General features: G+C 30.5%; 2 protein-coding genes across 4 annotated transcripts in view; one reads left to right on the top strand and one right to left on the bottom strand.

Annotated features, from left to right (window-relative positions):
* Positions 1-11,363, top strand: part of LOC113523162 (neuropeptide F) — a 44,695-nt gene extending 33,332 nt beyond the window's left edge. The window contains exons 3-5 of the mRNA XM_031914420.2: positions 1,767-1,886; positions 6,874-6,922; positions 10,634-11,363. Of these exons, the coding sequence (XP_031770280.2) occupies positions 1,767-1,886; positions 6,874-6,922; positions 10,634-10,678 (214 nt within the window). The 3' untranslated portion in view covers positions 10,679-11,363. The remainder of the gene's footprint in view (positions 1-1,766; positions 1,887-6,873; positions 6,923-10,633) is intronic.
* Positions 11,364-14,920: 3,557 nt separating this feature from the next.
* Positions 14,921-18,422, bottom strand: part of LOC113523163 (C3 and PZP-like alpha-2-macroglobulin domain-containing protein 8) — a 267,491-nt gene continuing 263,989 nt past the window's right edge. For all 3 annotated transcript variants that reach the window (XM_052898520.1, XM_052898521.1, XM_052898522.1), the window contains one exon: positions 14,921-18,307. In XM_052898520.1, coding sequence (XP_052754480.1) covers positions 16,811-18,307 — 1,497 coding nt within the window. In that variant the 3' untranslated portion in view covers positions 14,921-16,810. The remainder of the gene's footprint in view (positions 18,308-18,422) is intronic.

Genomic DNA, 18,422 nt, shown 5'->3' with positions numbered 1-18,422 from the left:
ATCAACACTATTTATTATTAGTTTTAATAATGATTATTATTATTTCTAATTGTGAGTCGAATTACAAGTTTTTTTTTATATCGAAATTGTTTATTTCTATGATGATTCCATGTTAATTATAATTAAGATTAAGGTTTTAACGTTTTCTTCTTCCTTCTTCTGGCTGTTATTCCAATTTATTTGGGGTCTGCCCTCCTTATAGTTCTGCGTCCCAGCGTACGGTTATGTGTTCTCTGTTCGCTCGCGTTTGCACATTTTATGTCGTTTTTTTATTGTTTGCAATAGGTCATTGGTGTTTGACTACTGTACCTCTTTCCTTCTTCCATTTTTTTTTAGTCACGTGGTCATCGCACGCCCGTACCAGCGCAGGCGCTTATCTCTTTTTTTAACATTATTTTTTATTTTTCTCATTCCTTCTAATGTGACTAATTGTAATTGATTCGATTAATGTGTAAGTTAATAAAACTTTGAGAAATTGTACAACAAAAGATATACTAAAGGAAGTTTCATCGAAAACCAATAATTTGTGAAGTGATTGAATTAATAAATGAGTGAGTGATGAATTAGAACATTAGCTAATTGGATAGCGTTGAAAATTTTAAATATATTCAATGGAAGCTGCCAATCCTTGAAAGGTTTAATTACCTAAATTCAATAATTACCAACAAAACCTCTTGTTGTGTGGTTCCGGCATAGAATGGGCCATCCTTCCTTTTTTTTATTATAAGTGGCGACTAAGGGAACTTAATCACTGAGGGATAGGCAGTGACGTCCCTCGTAAAATATCATTAAAAACTAACTGAAGTTACCAACCCGCTTGTCAAACATGGCAATTATTTTTAAAACCCTCCAATTCTATAAACTTAGGGGAGGTCTATGTTCAGGAGTGGACAGGAAACGGCTGATAGGCTAATGACTATATATACCAATAGACGTTACACAAATGTCGTCTGCATGGATATTTTTGTTTTGTTCGATTTTATGCTTGAATTTCTGTATTTCAGTTTAAAGGATGGGATATGGCAATAAAATTACAGGGTACGAAGACGTAACGTCATAGTTTTTAGGAAGTGCAACCCATGAGGGACACCGTAAACGTCATAGTCTGTTATCTTCATAGTGCAGTTTATGTCTATAGGCGAGAATTACCACATGCTATCAGGTAGGTACTTGTTTGCCATTACATATTTCATGAAAGAGATATGACAGTGAAATTATACGGGTACTTTGATTTGATATCTTCAAATTACGGAAGCAGGCAACGCACGTGTGATACCTTAAGTCCTGCAAGGATTTTTGCATTAAGATAGTCCCTCATTAAAAGCTTTAAGCCACTTGAGTAAAGGTTGAAGTATTTCAAAGGTGGACTTAAATAACGCCAGCGAATCTTCGTTTTTTTACCGATCGTCTTATTACAAAGTAATCGAGAGGCAATGTATGTAGGATGCATCTTAGGATATTCAACTCAGAGCTTTGAAATTTTTTAACAAATTTAACTCTACTGAGAATCAAAGTCAAAAGAGAAAAAAACTCTTTTACTATTACCGTAACAAACAAACGTACATTACAGAGTATGTGTAATGATAATATTCTGCCAGATAACAATACCTAATCCGTATTCAAAACTAAATTTTAGAAACGTATGTAACGTTTCATTCGTCTAATAAAAAATCAAACATCCCCTTTATCTATCGTATCTTGGTCGAAACAAACCAGTCCGTAGTGTTGTGAACAGTACTTTGTTATCGATATCGATATATTGGCAGGATTGACCGCCGCGATGTTGCGGAGGGAGACCGCGTCGACCCAGACTTGTTAGATCGCGCGATGCGCCTGATCCAGCTGCAGAATCTAGACCGCATTTACTCCTACCACACTCGACCAAGGTACGATCGATGTTGCCCGCATTCCATCGATATCATATGTCCCTAGTCGATGTCTGCATGCCCTATTAGATGATCCACGCGGTCGGTATTGTTTTAGGATAAAGCTTATTCCCGTATCCAAATTAATGTACTGTTACTCGATTGCCTAATAAAGGTCTATTATGTTTTTAACTGTATGTATGAGTATGTTTAAGTGTTTGGCGTAACATGTGGTCTAAAAACCTTGATGGGTTCTTTCAAATGTCTTAATTTGGTAATATGGAATCACTGTTCTATTTTTACAGTCTTATTCTAAAAAATCCTTATTGTCGGTTTAAAGAGCTCTTTAGCTAATGTACAATGACATTTCTATTAAGTAAATATAGCGACGACAAAATGTGAAAAATATAAAAGTAAATAAAATGACTATTTATAACTATTAGGTCATATCCAAATTTAATAAATGAGTCAATATAATAATTACAGTATGTATTTATAAAACTTTATAATTTAAAGATTATAAATACCTTTATGTGACTAATATCGAGAGGTATATTTGATTATGAATTCTATTTGTCTGTTTCAAACCTTAGGTTCTAGAGTGAGCACTAAGATATCATTTTTAAACGAATTGTAAAAGCAGAGAAAGCACACAGAAAACAAGCTATATAGGTAAATAATGTTTACGAAAGGCCTTTAGTTGTGTGAGTAAAAAAAACAAACACCGGGAAAGAATTCAACTCTTTTGCTGATAAAAAAATATAATCTTCGGATAAAAAGTAAAAAAAAAAGCGTAGCGTAGTTTGTATAAAAAAGCGTTTCCTGAAAAGATTAATTAACTAACGTTTCGTAAGTTTGTTCATCAATGATAATAGAACATTCACGATATTGGTAGTGTAGTGGTTTGACACTGCCTCGTGTTGGCGTACTCAAGATTCTTCTCCAGAAAGGTTTTTTTTATGCAACTTAGAATGGCAAACAAGCTGATGGCCCATCTGATCGAAAGTGACGATCGACGTGAGCAGTACCATGGACATAACAGTGTATGCACGATCTGATGATATTATTTAACAAGCAACATTTCAATAGGCTTCTTAGATATCTACATATTGTATTTCGAAATACTAGTTTCACGAATTCGGAACACTAAAAGAAATTATATTTTCTATAATAAAATTTATAGCAATTTTGAACTTTAATCTTAGGACTATTACTATTGCTTTTTGAATACTCGGACTTCTTGATGATTATTTGTACTAGTAGCTTTTACCTGCGACTTCATTCACGTGAATTGGATATATTGATTAGTCCGGATAAATAGAAGCCCATGTCAACATAGTATGATAATTAGATGAGCCGTTAAAGAGATAAAAGGTAAAAAGCAAATAAAACAAGCTCACCTTTACATTTATAATGTAAGTAAAGAGTTATAATTTTACGCAATCTACGCAATCTATTGATAGTTTAGTTGAAAAATGCTTGACAGCAGTCCGGAGGGTCAGAGATCGAATTTCAACATAAATTTTAAATTCGTTCTTGATCACGTGAAAGAAGTCTTTATAACATATCTTTAATCATTCAACATTTTTAATAATATCGGAATATATTAATATTTTTTATATTAACTAAATGGAGGATTATAAATTCAAGTTCAAAACCCTAAAGAGGAAGTTAAGATACAATATTGACTGGAAATTACGCTAACAGTAATAATTATAGAATATATATTGGATTTAATCTTATATTATGTTTACATTTATTGTTGAACAGGACAATATTTTACATAAGAGTGATTTTTTTTCTTTTTTTGTACTGTGTCGCCGCCCATAACATGTTTCTCTTACGTCACTGAAGATTACTTAGATATTACAGACAAAAAAAAAAAGGATTTACTTCATAGAGAAATAGTACGAGTTACTTATTGACTTAAAAAAACAAATGAAAATTCTTATAATTGTTGTGTGAATAGAAAAATTGCAAAGCAGGTTGGATATGGTATATATGATAATAATGATCATCATAATCATCATGCCAGCCGTTAATTATCTACTGTTAAACATAGACTTCTTGAGGAGTCTTGCCAGTAGTTGCCACGCTTGACAGGCAAGTTTGGCGATCGCAGTTAGGCTTTGGTGATCTTTTAAGATGGACGCTGCTGCCCAGTACTCGCCCTCTCTTAGTCACCTCTTACGACATCCACGGGAATGGAAGAGGTGGCCTGTTCTATGCTGGACCCACATGGTAAATAGCTTAACTGCGATTGCCAATTCGCCTGACAAGCATGGTAACCTACCTGGCAAACTCCTAAAGGAGGAGACTTATGTTCAGCAGTGGACAGTTAATGATGATGATGATTAGTACAATACAAAGGTCGTTGTTGTGATCTACTAGTAAGTGATATCACCTGTATTTGAAGGTCACACTTCTCCATAACCTATGAAAATACAAATCCTTGTATCATAAAATGAAGATATAAAAACTATATTAGAAGTGTGCGAGTAAAACTAAATACACTTATTTCATTTAAAAATACTGCTCATGTCTATACGCGACTGTTACCACTTTCCATCAGGTGGGCCGTCAGCTTGTTTGCCATTCTAAGTTCTCTAAAAAAAAATTATCTATGAAAAATCCTGAACTCTTATTTGAATTCATAATTAGAGTTAGATTTTCTGGTTGCTTGTGCTCCCAAGTATTAAAAATCTCTCAAATCTAAAAAGGAACACACCGTTTCAAGGAATAAAGGTTTTTGCTTCTCCTAATAAACTCTATATTTTCGTTCATTTCTCATTTAAACTAATTTTTATTAAAAAAAAACCTGCAAAAGTCTGCAGCGGGATCTTAACCTATCATAATGAAGTAAATTGGACCTTTTAGAAATTCGGCGTGACATCTAAAAACCTTGTTACATTTTTAAGTAGCGCGTCAATTCCTTAATAAGTAATCAAGTAATCATATTACAGGTACGTTATGTATTTTGGCTGATGAAAATTTGGGATTATGTAACGTAGTATTTTATATAAAGTTTTATATAATTATCTCAAATCTTGTTATCCATAAATTAATGTTGACAGAAATAATAATTTTTAATAATCTTTTTACAACACTTCTTGAGTTTTTTTAATAACGTTAATGTAATTACCATTTTTGCCCTCATGAATTAGACTAAGTATGTTTAGTATATCTGTGTAATGTATCTGTATCTACATTAAATATCAATTTACTCGGTTAATCTGTTTTATTTATAATAAATATTCAAACATTAGATATGAATGACATAAATTTTTTATAAATTTTTACAAAATTTATGGGTAGATTTTGCATTTAAATAAATAGCTTCAGTTATTGTCAAATGAATATATTTATTGTATGGATTATTTTATTGTACATAGAATGATCAAAATCGGTGGAAATGACGACGTAATTGAGTAATACTAACGACTAATAATTTAAGATTGTGTTTCACAAAAAAATCCGTCTCACAATTGTCGCAAAACTAGTTATTTTTTTTTTAAAAACTATACTAACGAACCGATTTTGATAAAACGTCTATATAAAGATTTCTCAAATTTGGTTTATAAATTATCGGTGTATCAAACAAAAAAAAAACAATCAAATTGACAACCTCTTTCTGATTGAGGTCATTTGAAATTACAAGTAAATTTAGTACCATTTCCTTTTGGAATTTGCTTAATGTTTTACTAAATTATTACAATATTAATCCATCTATTTATAATCAAATTCCCTTGATTGACCTTACCTGGTATATTTAAATTGTCTCTCACAAATAACCCTTTTGATAAATCCAATAAAACTATTTACATCAAGCCTCCACAACTTTAGTCGAAAATTAGATTTGTTTGCTTTAAAATCCAGAAAGGAAATCGTTTTCAAAACGTGTAAGATTCCTTTAGAAATGTAACATGCTTATCTGTATAGGAACAAGTTAAATAATTTGATATACACTATGTAGTTTTTTTATATAACTATAGTAATGAACAAGCATGTGGCCTGTCTGATGGTAAATGGGTTACCGTAACCTAATGACGCTTGTGACACGAACAACAGGGATATCACGCGCGCTTTGCCGATCCTTGAGAAAACTTAATACGCCTTTTTTCATTCTACCGTATTTTTAACATACTTAAAAAAAGAAGGTTCTCAATTCAGCCGTGTTGTTTTTATGTTTCATATAATTATAAGTTCTTATAAGTCCGTCAGGTTTAAATCGATTTGGGAGAATCTTTTTCATCTGTAAAGATCATACTAATAGATTGATCCCATAGAAAATTTAACAAAATTTGTTTTGCAGTTTTAGTTTTTAGAAACAACGGGTCACAATCGAAGTCTTTTTTTTTTTGTGGGGCTATTTTTAATTATGTATCATTCAATTAGTATATATTACAATAGCAATCCAGCCCGGCTTCGCATAAGTAGATATATTTTTTTAAATAATATAGGTATCACATATGTTTCTTGTTAAATATTTAGCTTTCTAAAGATGAAAGAATTTTTAAGGTTAAAGGTTAAAGAATTTTTGACTTTATCCGTTACAAATTAAAAATGAAATCTTTTCTATTTATAATATTTAAATACAAGACAAATATTACCAGCGCGACATTAGTACTTATTATAAAAAAATAGGATTACACTGAAAAGCAAAAAGGATTTATAGGAAAAAAGAATGGTGAAAGAAAATAAGCCGGAAAAAAGATGTAAAATATGACGAATGAAAGATATAGATAAAAAATAATAGGTATTAATACGTGAAAATGGGATGAAAGAAAAGGCATACAAAAGGTCTTCAAGACCTACAATGCATACAAGTATAGCTTAGAAATAAAGAATAAATGCATTTATAAATCAATATTATTAAATCTAGAACTAGACCGTGTGGTTCCAGCATAGAATGAGACATCCCTTTCATTCCTTATTTTTAATTTATTGTGATGTTTATGGATTATTTATTAGTGACGTTTATTTAATATTAAAATTATTTTGTTCCCAGGTTCGGCAAACGTTCGGATGCGTTCACAAACTGGGCCAAGGATGTTGAAGTGAGTAACATGTTCCTATATTGTTGTTACTCGATACTAGATATATACAAGGGAGGTCGTACAAAAGTTGTTTGCTTGGTGGTCATATTTCCACTTGTGTTTCTGTCGTGAAACAGACTTGAATGGCTATGTCTCAGTTTGAAAGGTATATGGTAGTAAAATTATAAGGTATGGAGACATAATTTCATTCTCAAGAAGGATAATACACGAGAAATACCATGAGTAGCACAGTGTATTCTGTGATGTATTTTTTTAATGGATGATAATGGAATGGTAACCCCGCTTGCACTAATGGAATACGCTTTCAGTTAGCCCATCGTGATGAACACATGGAATTCAGCACAATGTTTTCTAGGGAGGACCACGTGGAGGTCGACTTGATAGAGTATAATGCTAGCAATAGGACTGGCAGTCCTCGTTATTAACAATGTCTATAGGCGATGGTTACTATTTTCTATGAGGTGGGCTGTTAGCATATTTGCTATTATAAGTTGTATTAAAAGAAAGTAGGTTTGGTACAAAAGATGTTTGCGCTCTTTGATTTCCATTTCGTATTTTTATCATTAACCAGTTGCGCTTGCACTGCTGCATTTCGATTTGAAGTTATTTAAAAATAATCCTTAATATGATATGGGTAGAGTTCGTTGTTATACTATTTAATGAGCCCGTATAGACGAAGTCAATCGACTCTAGCTGACGAAATATTTTATTATCTATATTTTTTTTATGAAATCATTCGCTAGCTTTACTTCGGACATCGTAATATGTATGTAAGGGCCTTAACAAAGTTTTCTTGTAAAGAAACTTAGAATTCATTCAAGTTAAAACATTAGCACTAAATACCTAACTTGCATCAACATGATTTCATTGACATTATTCACTTGTTAAACTTTCTAGACATTGTAGTTCTATATATAACAATACCAACTAAAACTATTCGTAATCAAATTTGGATTTACTTCAATTCTCATCTTTTACTCCAACTGTCTATTCATCGAACTGAATAAATGTATAACGGTTTATGCGACGAGTAAATTATTCATCCCGGAGGGTCCTTTGATAAACCAATAAAATCTGGTGTAAATCCCTGGATACTGGCGTCGATACTTGAAAGGTTATTGGCGTAATATACACCCCTTCATATTGGCCTCTTTGTGGTTTATATAGACTGCGATAATATTGAATAACTATAACGATATGAATGCATAAAATTTATAACAAGCTGCAGTCGGCAGCTTTATCTGCTTAAGCAAGGATAAATGTATTCTATTTATTAATTTAGAATACACTTTGTTTATCAAATATTGAATTAGAATACAGGATATATGTACTTAAATAGACTCTTTTTCCCTTTAAATTTTTACTTTTTTGCAAAAATTGTTTTAAAAGTAAACTGAACTATTTATGAAAATATGAACTGAACTGATCATAAGACAGTCTGCTGATGTCTAATGTTGAACATAGGCCTCGTTTATAAGAAGGAATATTGACAATAGTTGCCATGCTTGGCAGGTTGGCAACCGCACTTAGGATTTTAGTGATGTTTTAAGATGTACGCTGTTGCCTATTCTGCGATCATTAAGTTTCCTTAATCGCCTCTTACAACATCCACGGGAAAGACAGGGGTGGCCCCTCCTGTGCTGGGACCACACGGTACCAACAATACTAATAGTAGAACAAATTTAAAATTGATTGAAAAAAAAAACAATTTGTTACTAATTTTATTCAGAGAGTATTTCTGTAATAAATTAAACAAAACTAGGTTATCTTTTCAAGTTTTTCGGTAAGTTTTGTTGTAAATATACAAGGTTTTGAAAACATAACACCTAAATCCTTAGAATGGCAGTATATTTATGATAAGCACAATGCTTTTCTATTTTATGCGATCGTTACCATTTTCCATCATATCAAACGGGATCTTAGTTATCTTAGTTTCTTTTAAAGTTAAATTAAAAACTAGAATACATTTTCTTTAAATGATAATATGAATCTGTATACCGCGTAAATTGATAATAAACCAATTTAAAACAAATAAAATAATTTCATCAAACAAAAAGAAGTTTCAAACCTGTAAATTTTAATTGACAAAACTTTCAATCCATTCGCGTAAATGATTAAAATGGCTTGGATTTAAGATACAATTTACGCGTTTGTAGCGTTCGGAGCGTCTCAAGGGCCTTTTATTGACAACTATTTCGATACGGAGATAGAATAATATAAGGAAACAATAAGACAATCAATGTGTAATATGTCTATTTGCCTACGAGATTGGTTCGGACAAACAGAGAGAATATTTTATTCAGATTTGTGATTCTGTTATTTAATTAGCTTTTGCCCGCAAATATTAAAATAATATGTAACAACCACATTCAATTTGGTGCGGTAGTTTTTGCATGATACTTGAATAAACTTAGAGACAGACAGTTTAATTAGGAACAAATTCCAAAAAATATTGTTTAGACTTCTATATTATTTAATATATAATAAATCCTTGTTATTTCGTTCTTCCCACGTTCTTTAACTATCCCATTTAAATGTCACTTAAACGTCATTTAAAATCATAGATTACGTGCAGTTCTGATTTAACATCTATTTAAAGGCAATAGCAGCTAATTGTCGCTAGGCAACTCGGTTTATTATGCTATATTTTCATTAATCTTTCATAAGAACCAAGTTTCATCAGGATCTTAATCTATGAAGGTATCTCCAATTTGATCGCTATAAGGACGCTCTCAACCAAAATTAACTGTTCAAAATGATTAATTTTTTTTTTTGTAATTCGGTATTTTTGTATAATTATTAATTTCTGCTGTAAATATAGCAGAAACAGTTTCCTAATGGCCGTGCTTATATTAATTTATCTGTAGGCGACGATATTAAATTCATTAAGCTATATTAAGTACGGAGCATTGATATTACGTCTCCGTTAAGCAATTTGTATTCAAGTTGTATTTTAATTATGCAATTTATTAAATACATAAGACGCTGAGTACTCTTAACTTTATAGTCCTCCATTTTCCATATGGCGTTGATAATAAAGTTTATGTTCGTAGAACAAAATAAACGTAATAAATATTTGCGTTAAATGTACTTTATCTGTAAAGATTAGAAAAATAAAGAAGTGCAAATTTTATAAATACAATTATAATTATTTACTACTGTAATTTTTTTTGAGGAAACAATAAAGAGTATCTGTCTATTAAATATTAGAAATTTATTTATTAATTAACGTCGATTTTTCGAATTCATAGTGGCAGTATAATTAAATGTAGATCCACTGTCTTATCTAAGATACTCAAATAAGTGATATCTTACACAAAGTCTTAGCCTATATAATAGTAATAATACAGAGGAAGACTTTGTACAAAAGTCGATTGCTTGGGTACCTCTGTCCCATTCGTGTTTCAAGCGTAAAGCAGTTGTGTTTGCATGGCTGTGTTTCAGTTTAAAGGGTGGGATATGGCGTGAATTTACTGGGTACGGAGGAATAACACCTCAGTCCTCAGGAATGGCAACGCATGGGGGTATCATGAGCGAAACAAAATACTCTGTTATGTCCATGGTACTGCTCATGTTTATAGGCGACGGTTACCACTTTCCATCAGGTGGGCCGTCAGCTTGTTTGCCATTCTAAGTTGTATAAAAAAAAATCCTATATTATTTGCATTACTAACAATCCCTTAAATAAATAAACTAAATATTCTGTTCCAGAAACCGGACTTACCAGCGTGGCTGTCGTACGCCAGGAGGAGATGAGGGGTGCAACAGTACGGGATCTATCATAAAAATCACTAATCAATGTTCGTGATCAACCATTGTATACATTCTCGTGCCGATCAGTTAATTAATTAATAGAATTTCTCTCAGTTCTTCTTATACATGGTAATATAATATTTATATAAATTCGTGCAATAGCTAAAGAGGTAGTAAACGCTCATTAGAGAATTCACCCACTTTTCATCTTTTCTAACGAAACAATGGAACATTACCAAATAAACATCTCAATATATGTATATTGCACAAAGCAGTATATTTATGTATTTAGCTCTAATTTGTTGTAATATTATAATTATCGGATCATTAGCAAAACATTATTGTGCTAATTTTAATCTTATAGATAGTAAGTTATACAGTTGCAGTATCAAATTTGCATGTTACAAATTCGTAATTCTTCCTTATATGTTATGTTAATTTTTTTATATATATATTTGCCAAATTTATATGACGATATTTGTGTAAGATTCAATATTTTTTTACTCTCCATTAATTGAAATGTGTCACTGTACTACATTGTTTTGAGTACAATTGTTTTTTTATAATGCTTTCCGTTAGTTTTCTTTTCTGTAACTCTGAAACAGTATTTAAAGGAAAGTAAAATGATTGTAGATATATCTGTGACATCATTGTAATGTTATGAATACAAGCAATTGAGAAAACGTAATATTTAATTGTTTGTTTTATTTGATTCCCCATTACGTTCAAGGTAAAATCGAAAGAGCATCCCTTCGAGAGATTGTTTTGTTAATAAAATATATACTGATCAAACAACATTTTTCAAAGAAATATGAGTCGAATATCAACAAAAAGATTTAAATCCCGCTTTATTAACTTAACAGCTCGACGTGCTATATTGATAACGTTATATTAGACGAATAGATTGAAAATTGTATTTGCAGAAGGAAAAGGGATTGTTAGTAATGGGTTCTAATAATCGCATTGCTAGTATAAAACCTATCAGGTTGACCTCCATGCGGTTCCCCTTGGAAACTATCGTGATTAACTCTTGTTGAATTCTTCATCATGGGCCAACTGACCTGTTGTCATCTTCACCAATCATCTATCACAGGCGGGGTTACCATTCCATCCATTTTGGCCCATTAAAAAAAGAGTACTTTTTTGCGGTCCCAACTTTCTACGAAAATTTAAAATTTTTTGCTTTCAATATATGTTTCTTTTAAAAAAAATCTGTTTATTAATTTATTTATTCGATATATAAAAAAATACATGTTACTCTCTACAGCGCTCAACCGATTATAATGATTTTTTTATAATAATTTTAACTTGGTGAAAGTGGACTTGGGAAATGATGGTAGAGAGCTAAATAGTTTTTATCGGATTAATTATAGCAACTTTTTTTTATATTTACATTGCACTCAAGACCTCCTTTCAACCGAATTTCATATAAATCGATTTAGTATAGCCATACTATATACATATAATACATATAGAGGATAACTGGACGAATCATAATCATCATCATCATTTCAGCCTTTAATGGTCCACTGCTGAAGATAAGCCTCCTCCTTGGGGGGTTTTTATAGTAGTTGCCAGGCTTGGCAGGCGGATTGGTAACCGTAGTTAGGCTTTGGAGATATTTTAAGAGGGATTCTGCTGCCCGTCCCTACGCCCTCCCTTAGTCGCCTCTTACGACACCCATGAAAAAAAATGGGTGGCCTATTCTATGCCGGAATCACACGGCGAACTGGACGAATAGATTACTCACCTATCCGTACTTTCATATTTACATACTAGGGATAGATTAAATATTAGTTTAAACCTTTTATTTTACATATCGATCGACATCAATGGTATTTGTTTAAAAAACAATACAAGAATTAATCGAATACAAAAAGAATCGTCGAAATTAGTTTAGTGTCGGTGAAGACTTCGTTTATTACATAAAATATAATTATAATAAAAATATCCCTTCTTATCGAAGTTGACTCGAAATTTTTTTTTTTTTTTTTTGAGTGACTTATAAACATAATGGATATAAGAATAATACTGTGCTACTCATGGCATACGTAATAACTTTTAGACATTGACAATATTGGTATCTTTCTAGAGTGAGATAATGTCGGAAATGATTACCAATTATATTAATACGAGTTCGTTTTTTTTATTATGTCTTAGCGCTTTAACAGTTAACCAATCAATATGGAATTTATTATACACGTATTGTATAGGACATAGAAGGACATAATTTACATTGTTTCCTGATGAGTGGATATAGTCCGGTCACGCGGACGAAGTCGCGGATAAAAGCTAGTGAGATAAAAAAAGACAAGAAAACAATAAATCTTGTTTAGAATAAGTAGGTATTAAACTTTTTTTATACATAAATACTTGTAGATGCTTAATTTAATTCATAAATTCGAATATTCAGGCAGGTAGCCCAACTCGTTGAACTTTGATTAAAAGAAATAAAAAAAAAAAACAAAGAACATTTATTGGAACAATCACTTCATTCACAAAAGTATACAGAACTTCAAATACGGATAGGTACATAGTACGCATGAGCGATTTAATATTCCTTAGCAAAATTTAGTACAAAAGAAACAAATTTAACTGGTACACATTGTAATGAAATCAGCAAACATAATTCCAACTCACTGAATAGAAATATTGTAAGTGTAAGCTTCCTTTGAAAAAGAAAAGAGAAGATCAATGACATTAGACAGTATATTTACTAAACACTCGCCGTTTTGTCTGATTGAAATAGTACCTATATGTTACTGTATAGTCTATTTTTATATCGAATCGAATTATTTGCAAATCCATTCAGCCGCTAAAGCTTGATTGAGCAAAAAATATTAAATTACACAGTGATGAGGCAAAGTACACAGATGGGATAGGTTAATGAGCGAAACAGTATTTTTTGTTATGACCATCGTACCGTTTATAAAATATATTTGTATATAGGCGACGGTTATCACTTTCTATCAGGTGGGCCGCCAGTTTGTTTGCCATTATAAGTTGCATAAAAAAAGTGAGCGCTGACCAAAACAATTCTATTGGTAGATTCATTTGTACTCTGTTCAGAAGGAGCTGATTTGTCAAGTTTGTAATACCTACCTTGGATATTGTACATAACATGTTTTTTATAAATTCAAAAATTTTAATGGAATAGATCCCAAGATTTATCTAAATTGTATTTGCCGAACCTAAATTAGAAATCGTTCAGCTTTTCTGCTAATTATTAATTCTCCTTAATTTCTCTCTTTTTGTTAATATGTATGAGAGGTAATTAGTTTGAAAAAGACGTCATAAAATAGGACTGTAGGCTTTAAAGTTGAATAAAATTAAGGGCCTGTAAACTGGAAATACATCCAGTATCTACTTTTTCTTTTATCTATTCTATTCTCTCGACTCTTATTTTATTTTAATATTACATCTGGAATCAACAGCTTATATCTAGAATAATTAAAAATATTATATTTACACCATACATTAGTCAATTACAGATTCCCAATTTGTATAGTAAACAATATTATGCTTATTTTTGTTTAAATTAAATAGAAAAAAAAAATACAAAAAATTAAATCTGTGAACATACTTATTTGAAACGTCGCATCACTGGAAGTTCAGCAATAATTAGTATAAAAGTATGTATTATTTGTGTGTGTAGTGTTGCGTGAATGTGGTGTACAAAGAAACGAAATGTCATGTGGTGTAAAAAAAGTGTATTGTGTACGTATTGTTTTGTATAAAGCTTTAACAATATATATTTCATAGCTTAAACATTTCATCATAATTTTTTTCTCTTATTAGACTTAAGTTTGATTAAACTTATAAATTCTACGTATTCAAAATTGTTATCTACGAGTACCGAATGGTTATGTTAGCGCGCGTCGTCATCCGGTTACGTTTAGTGTCCCACCAGTAAGAACTAACCTACTTCAGCACGCGCCCTTAACTCACACAGTACGGTTATAAAATAATATTATAAACATCATTGATATATTTAGTAGTAGTCTGCCAAAGATATTAGAAGCGGCTCAGAAATATCTAGAGTCGGGTTAAATACATTTGTTATAACTTTGTATGTTAGCACACTAGATTTATAACATTGATTTGGCTTTTGCTGTTATAATGTTATAATTATTTTTAATGAATAAATAATAAATAATTTTCAATAATTAGTTTGTTTAATTTTTAAAGATTATCATTATACTCGATGTATTCTTCAAAAAGGGTAATAGCAATAAAAACATTAAATTCAGGTGTTATCACTTTATCTCTCCTATTAATTAAATCTGTGTCAGTACATCAAGTTTTATACTTAAATATGTGACTAACTTATCCATAAGCACAAACATTAATTTCATTTATAACTAATCCTATACCGTCGGATGCTTTATACAATTTAAATTGACGAGATCTTTTGCACAAGCACCTAGTTTCTTACAACCGTACATTTACACATATTTAGAAACGTGTTCAAATATTATTAAAAATCTATACAAAAAAAAAAATATTTAATTTGAAAAATAAATTGATTATAAAACTAAGGAAGCAAACATTTATCTATATTTATCTATATTAGTTTGTTAGTAAAGTAAAAAAAAGTTGGAAACGATTCATTAGTTTTTAAAGTAAACATAATAATTATTTTATTAATAAAAAATTTTATTTACCAAAAAATATTGACTTATTCATAAAATTTAAGTACCTATTGATAACAACTGAAAATAATAATTATTGTTTGAAAATATACAACACATAGACTTTCAGAAACATCAAAATAATAAACTTGTACTTCATTACTCAATATATCAAATGAATTAATAAGACATATATTTATAATATACTATTATTGTTTTAATATTCTAATTGAATAATTAATGTTGTAAGAAAATCTCATATAAAAAGACATCATTTGAATGATTTTTTAATCTTTATATATTTAATGTATAACTATTAGAAATGAAATTGTAAATTAACAATATTTTTTACAATTATTAGTTTAGGAAGATGCTATTGAAGAATTAAGATGGATAGTTCTCTAAAAGAAAATTATTAACTAAAATTTAAGGAACACAGGAACATAATACCAAGAAGAAGTAATAAGAAAGACAGTAATATGTAGATTTTTTTAAATATAAATTATATTTAAATATAACAGAGTTAAGAAAAAATAAAAATAATTTTGCAGAGAATTTTGCAAATCAATTGAAGAACAATGAAGTTTCTTATCTACAATTTAAAAGCAAATGGATAGACATCTAGACAGCTACAGTAAGATACTACAATTTACATATAATAGATACAGAAGACGATAGATTAGACGGATGGAAATTCTGGGGCATTAGCATTAAGTTATAATTCTATAGAACACTAGATTTCACTATTTATACTATAGGGTAAATAATTATTACCTAGAAGAACGCAGGAGAATCTACTAGTAAAGGTATACAATTTACGATTTGGCAACTCGTGTAAAATTATTTACACAACTAGGTAATTATATTATAAAAAATCATTTTTCTTAATTTAAGAGCTACCCAAACAACCAGTAAAAATATTTTTTGAAATAATTGTTTAAGAAAGATTAATCCAATATTATCGCACTAAATTTTGCATCTTTTCTAGCACTCCTAAATTTATTTCTGCATTTACTACGTTCATTCAAGCGTTGAAATCAAGCTACTATTTCTTTTCATATGACAATGCCATCACTTAAAGGCATTCTGTTATACCCTATTCATAATATAACATTATAATCTCTTTAAATCTACTCAAGCGAGATGTAGTATTACTTAAATTACTATGTAATAAAACTTCAGTGAAACATTAAATGAGGAAAAGTAATCGAGGATTTGAGCAATTGGGTATAAAACACACAATGGTAGTCACAGCGCATGTCTTAAAATTAGATTTATATTAGAGCTTATTTTATTATTTACAAACACCCAATCGTAACTAATAAATTACACAAACAAGTGCAGTACATCATTCTAACAACCAACAATTAGTGTGCTTAGGAATTGTTGTGTTACGATTTTGAATATTAACAATTTATAATTCAGTACAGGTATCGTGACGTGAATGTGTTACAAAAATATTTACTGAAGTCTTTGTGTCTTATATATTACATAACAATAAAGTTTATAATGAACGATTACCGATTTGTGCTGTATTTGACACATTTTGTGTTAATACATTTAATCTGTTATGCACTTGTAACTTATCTTCTATTTTTGGAACGTCAACATTTGGACCTTCTTTGAGAAGCTCCCATATATTATTTTTATCCAATATCTCGAAGCCACCCCTATTTTCTGGCGCGATATCTAATTTAGGTGGATCTGTCAAAATTTTTGACGTTTCGGAAATAGGCGTCGGAGGTAATTTGTGTATTTCCTTATTTATCGACTTTAATGTCTTCGTAATGTATTTATCCGGATTAACATTTTTCATTTTCGTTTTATTTAATTTTATTTCAGAATGTACAGTATCATTTTTAGAATCGTTTGTTACGTTGTAATGCAAATGCATGATAGGTTTATTTATTTGATTAATTATTTCTGGTTTCTTTATTCTGTGGATTGTCTTAATATTATTATTTGTAATAGCTGCAATCGAATGAGGCATGCATGTCGTTTCCGTATGAAAATCGTGAGATAGACTTATATTTGTATCATTCTTATGAAATACTTCTGGAGTTTTTGTTTTCTCAGTTTTTAGAAAAATCTTTGTTTGATTGTTGTCTGCTGCTGTCTTATTCTCAATATGTTCATTATGAACGACCAATTTATTTGTCTTTAGTTTAGTTATAATGCCCTTATGAATCATTGAACTATTAGTAACTGCTTTTGCTTTTAAAAAGAATTTCTCTTGTTTGTCACCATAAACAGCTTTGAGAGTACCCTTGCGTCTTGGAAGAGGCTTCTTCTTAATATCTTCATTTTTTGAGGCTAATTTTGGCGCAGATATTTTTTGCACTATCAATTCTCCATTAATTTTGGGTACTAATGGCACAATATTATTATCGACTTTCGAAATGTCAGTTTTATTTATATAAGTTACAGTAGGAATAATAATAGGATCATCAGTATGTTTTTCTAGGGTTGAGTTGTTTAGTACATTATTTGTTGTGGTTGCAATTTCTTCTATGACTTGAGGAGTAGACGTAGTCAAGATGGTTTTAGTAGTAGAAATTATAATTTCAGCAAGTGTTGGCCTTTGAGTCGTATTTATAATCATGCTTATTGGTGTACTAGTTACTTTTATTTCTTTTACTTTAAGACTTTGAGGAGTTTTAGTAGGTTCAATACCTGTACCAGAAGAGGCTTTATTATGTTTCATTTTAATATGTTTCTTAAATTCATAATCTCGACTACAAATACGTCCACACTCACAAATGTTATCAATGTTCGTTGTAGTTTTGAGACTTGCGAGCTCAGTTTTATCAAACCACGTAATAAAATCATCATCAGTAATACCTCTAAGTAGAGGACTTCCTGGTCTTGCATGGAAGAAAGATTCAACAGCTAAGTCTGGCCGAGTTGATGGATAAATCTTGGTAAATGCGGGTCGTAAACTAGTTATGATGAATTTGGACCTTGCTTCATAAGTTACACATACTGGGCACGTTGAACTAATCTGCAATATCATGTTTGAATTTAGTTAATCATCTTTAGCATATTTAATGAAAATTCATAATAATAACATAGTACAGACAATTATTAATATTCAAATCAATAGAGTTACGCTGGTA

Source organism: Galleria mellonella, unplaced genomic scaffold, assembly GCF_026898425.1.
Source record: "Galleria mellonella isolate WM207_F2 unplaced genomic scaffold, CSIRO_AGI_GalMel_v1 utg44, whole genome shotgun sequence".
Classification (NCBI taxonomy): domain Eukaryota; kingdom Metazoa; phylum Arthropoda; class Insecta; order Lepidoptera; family Pyralidae; genus Galleria; species Galleria mellonella.
Note: the sequence above shows the minus strand (reverse complement) of the source record. Positions and strands in the feature narration are given on the sequence as shown.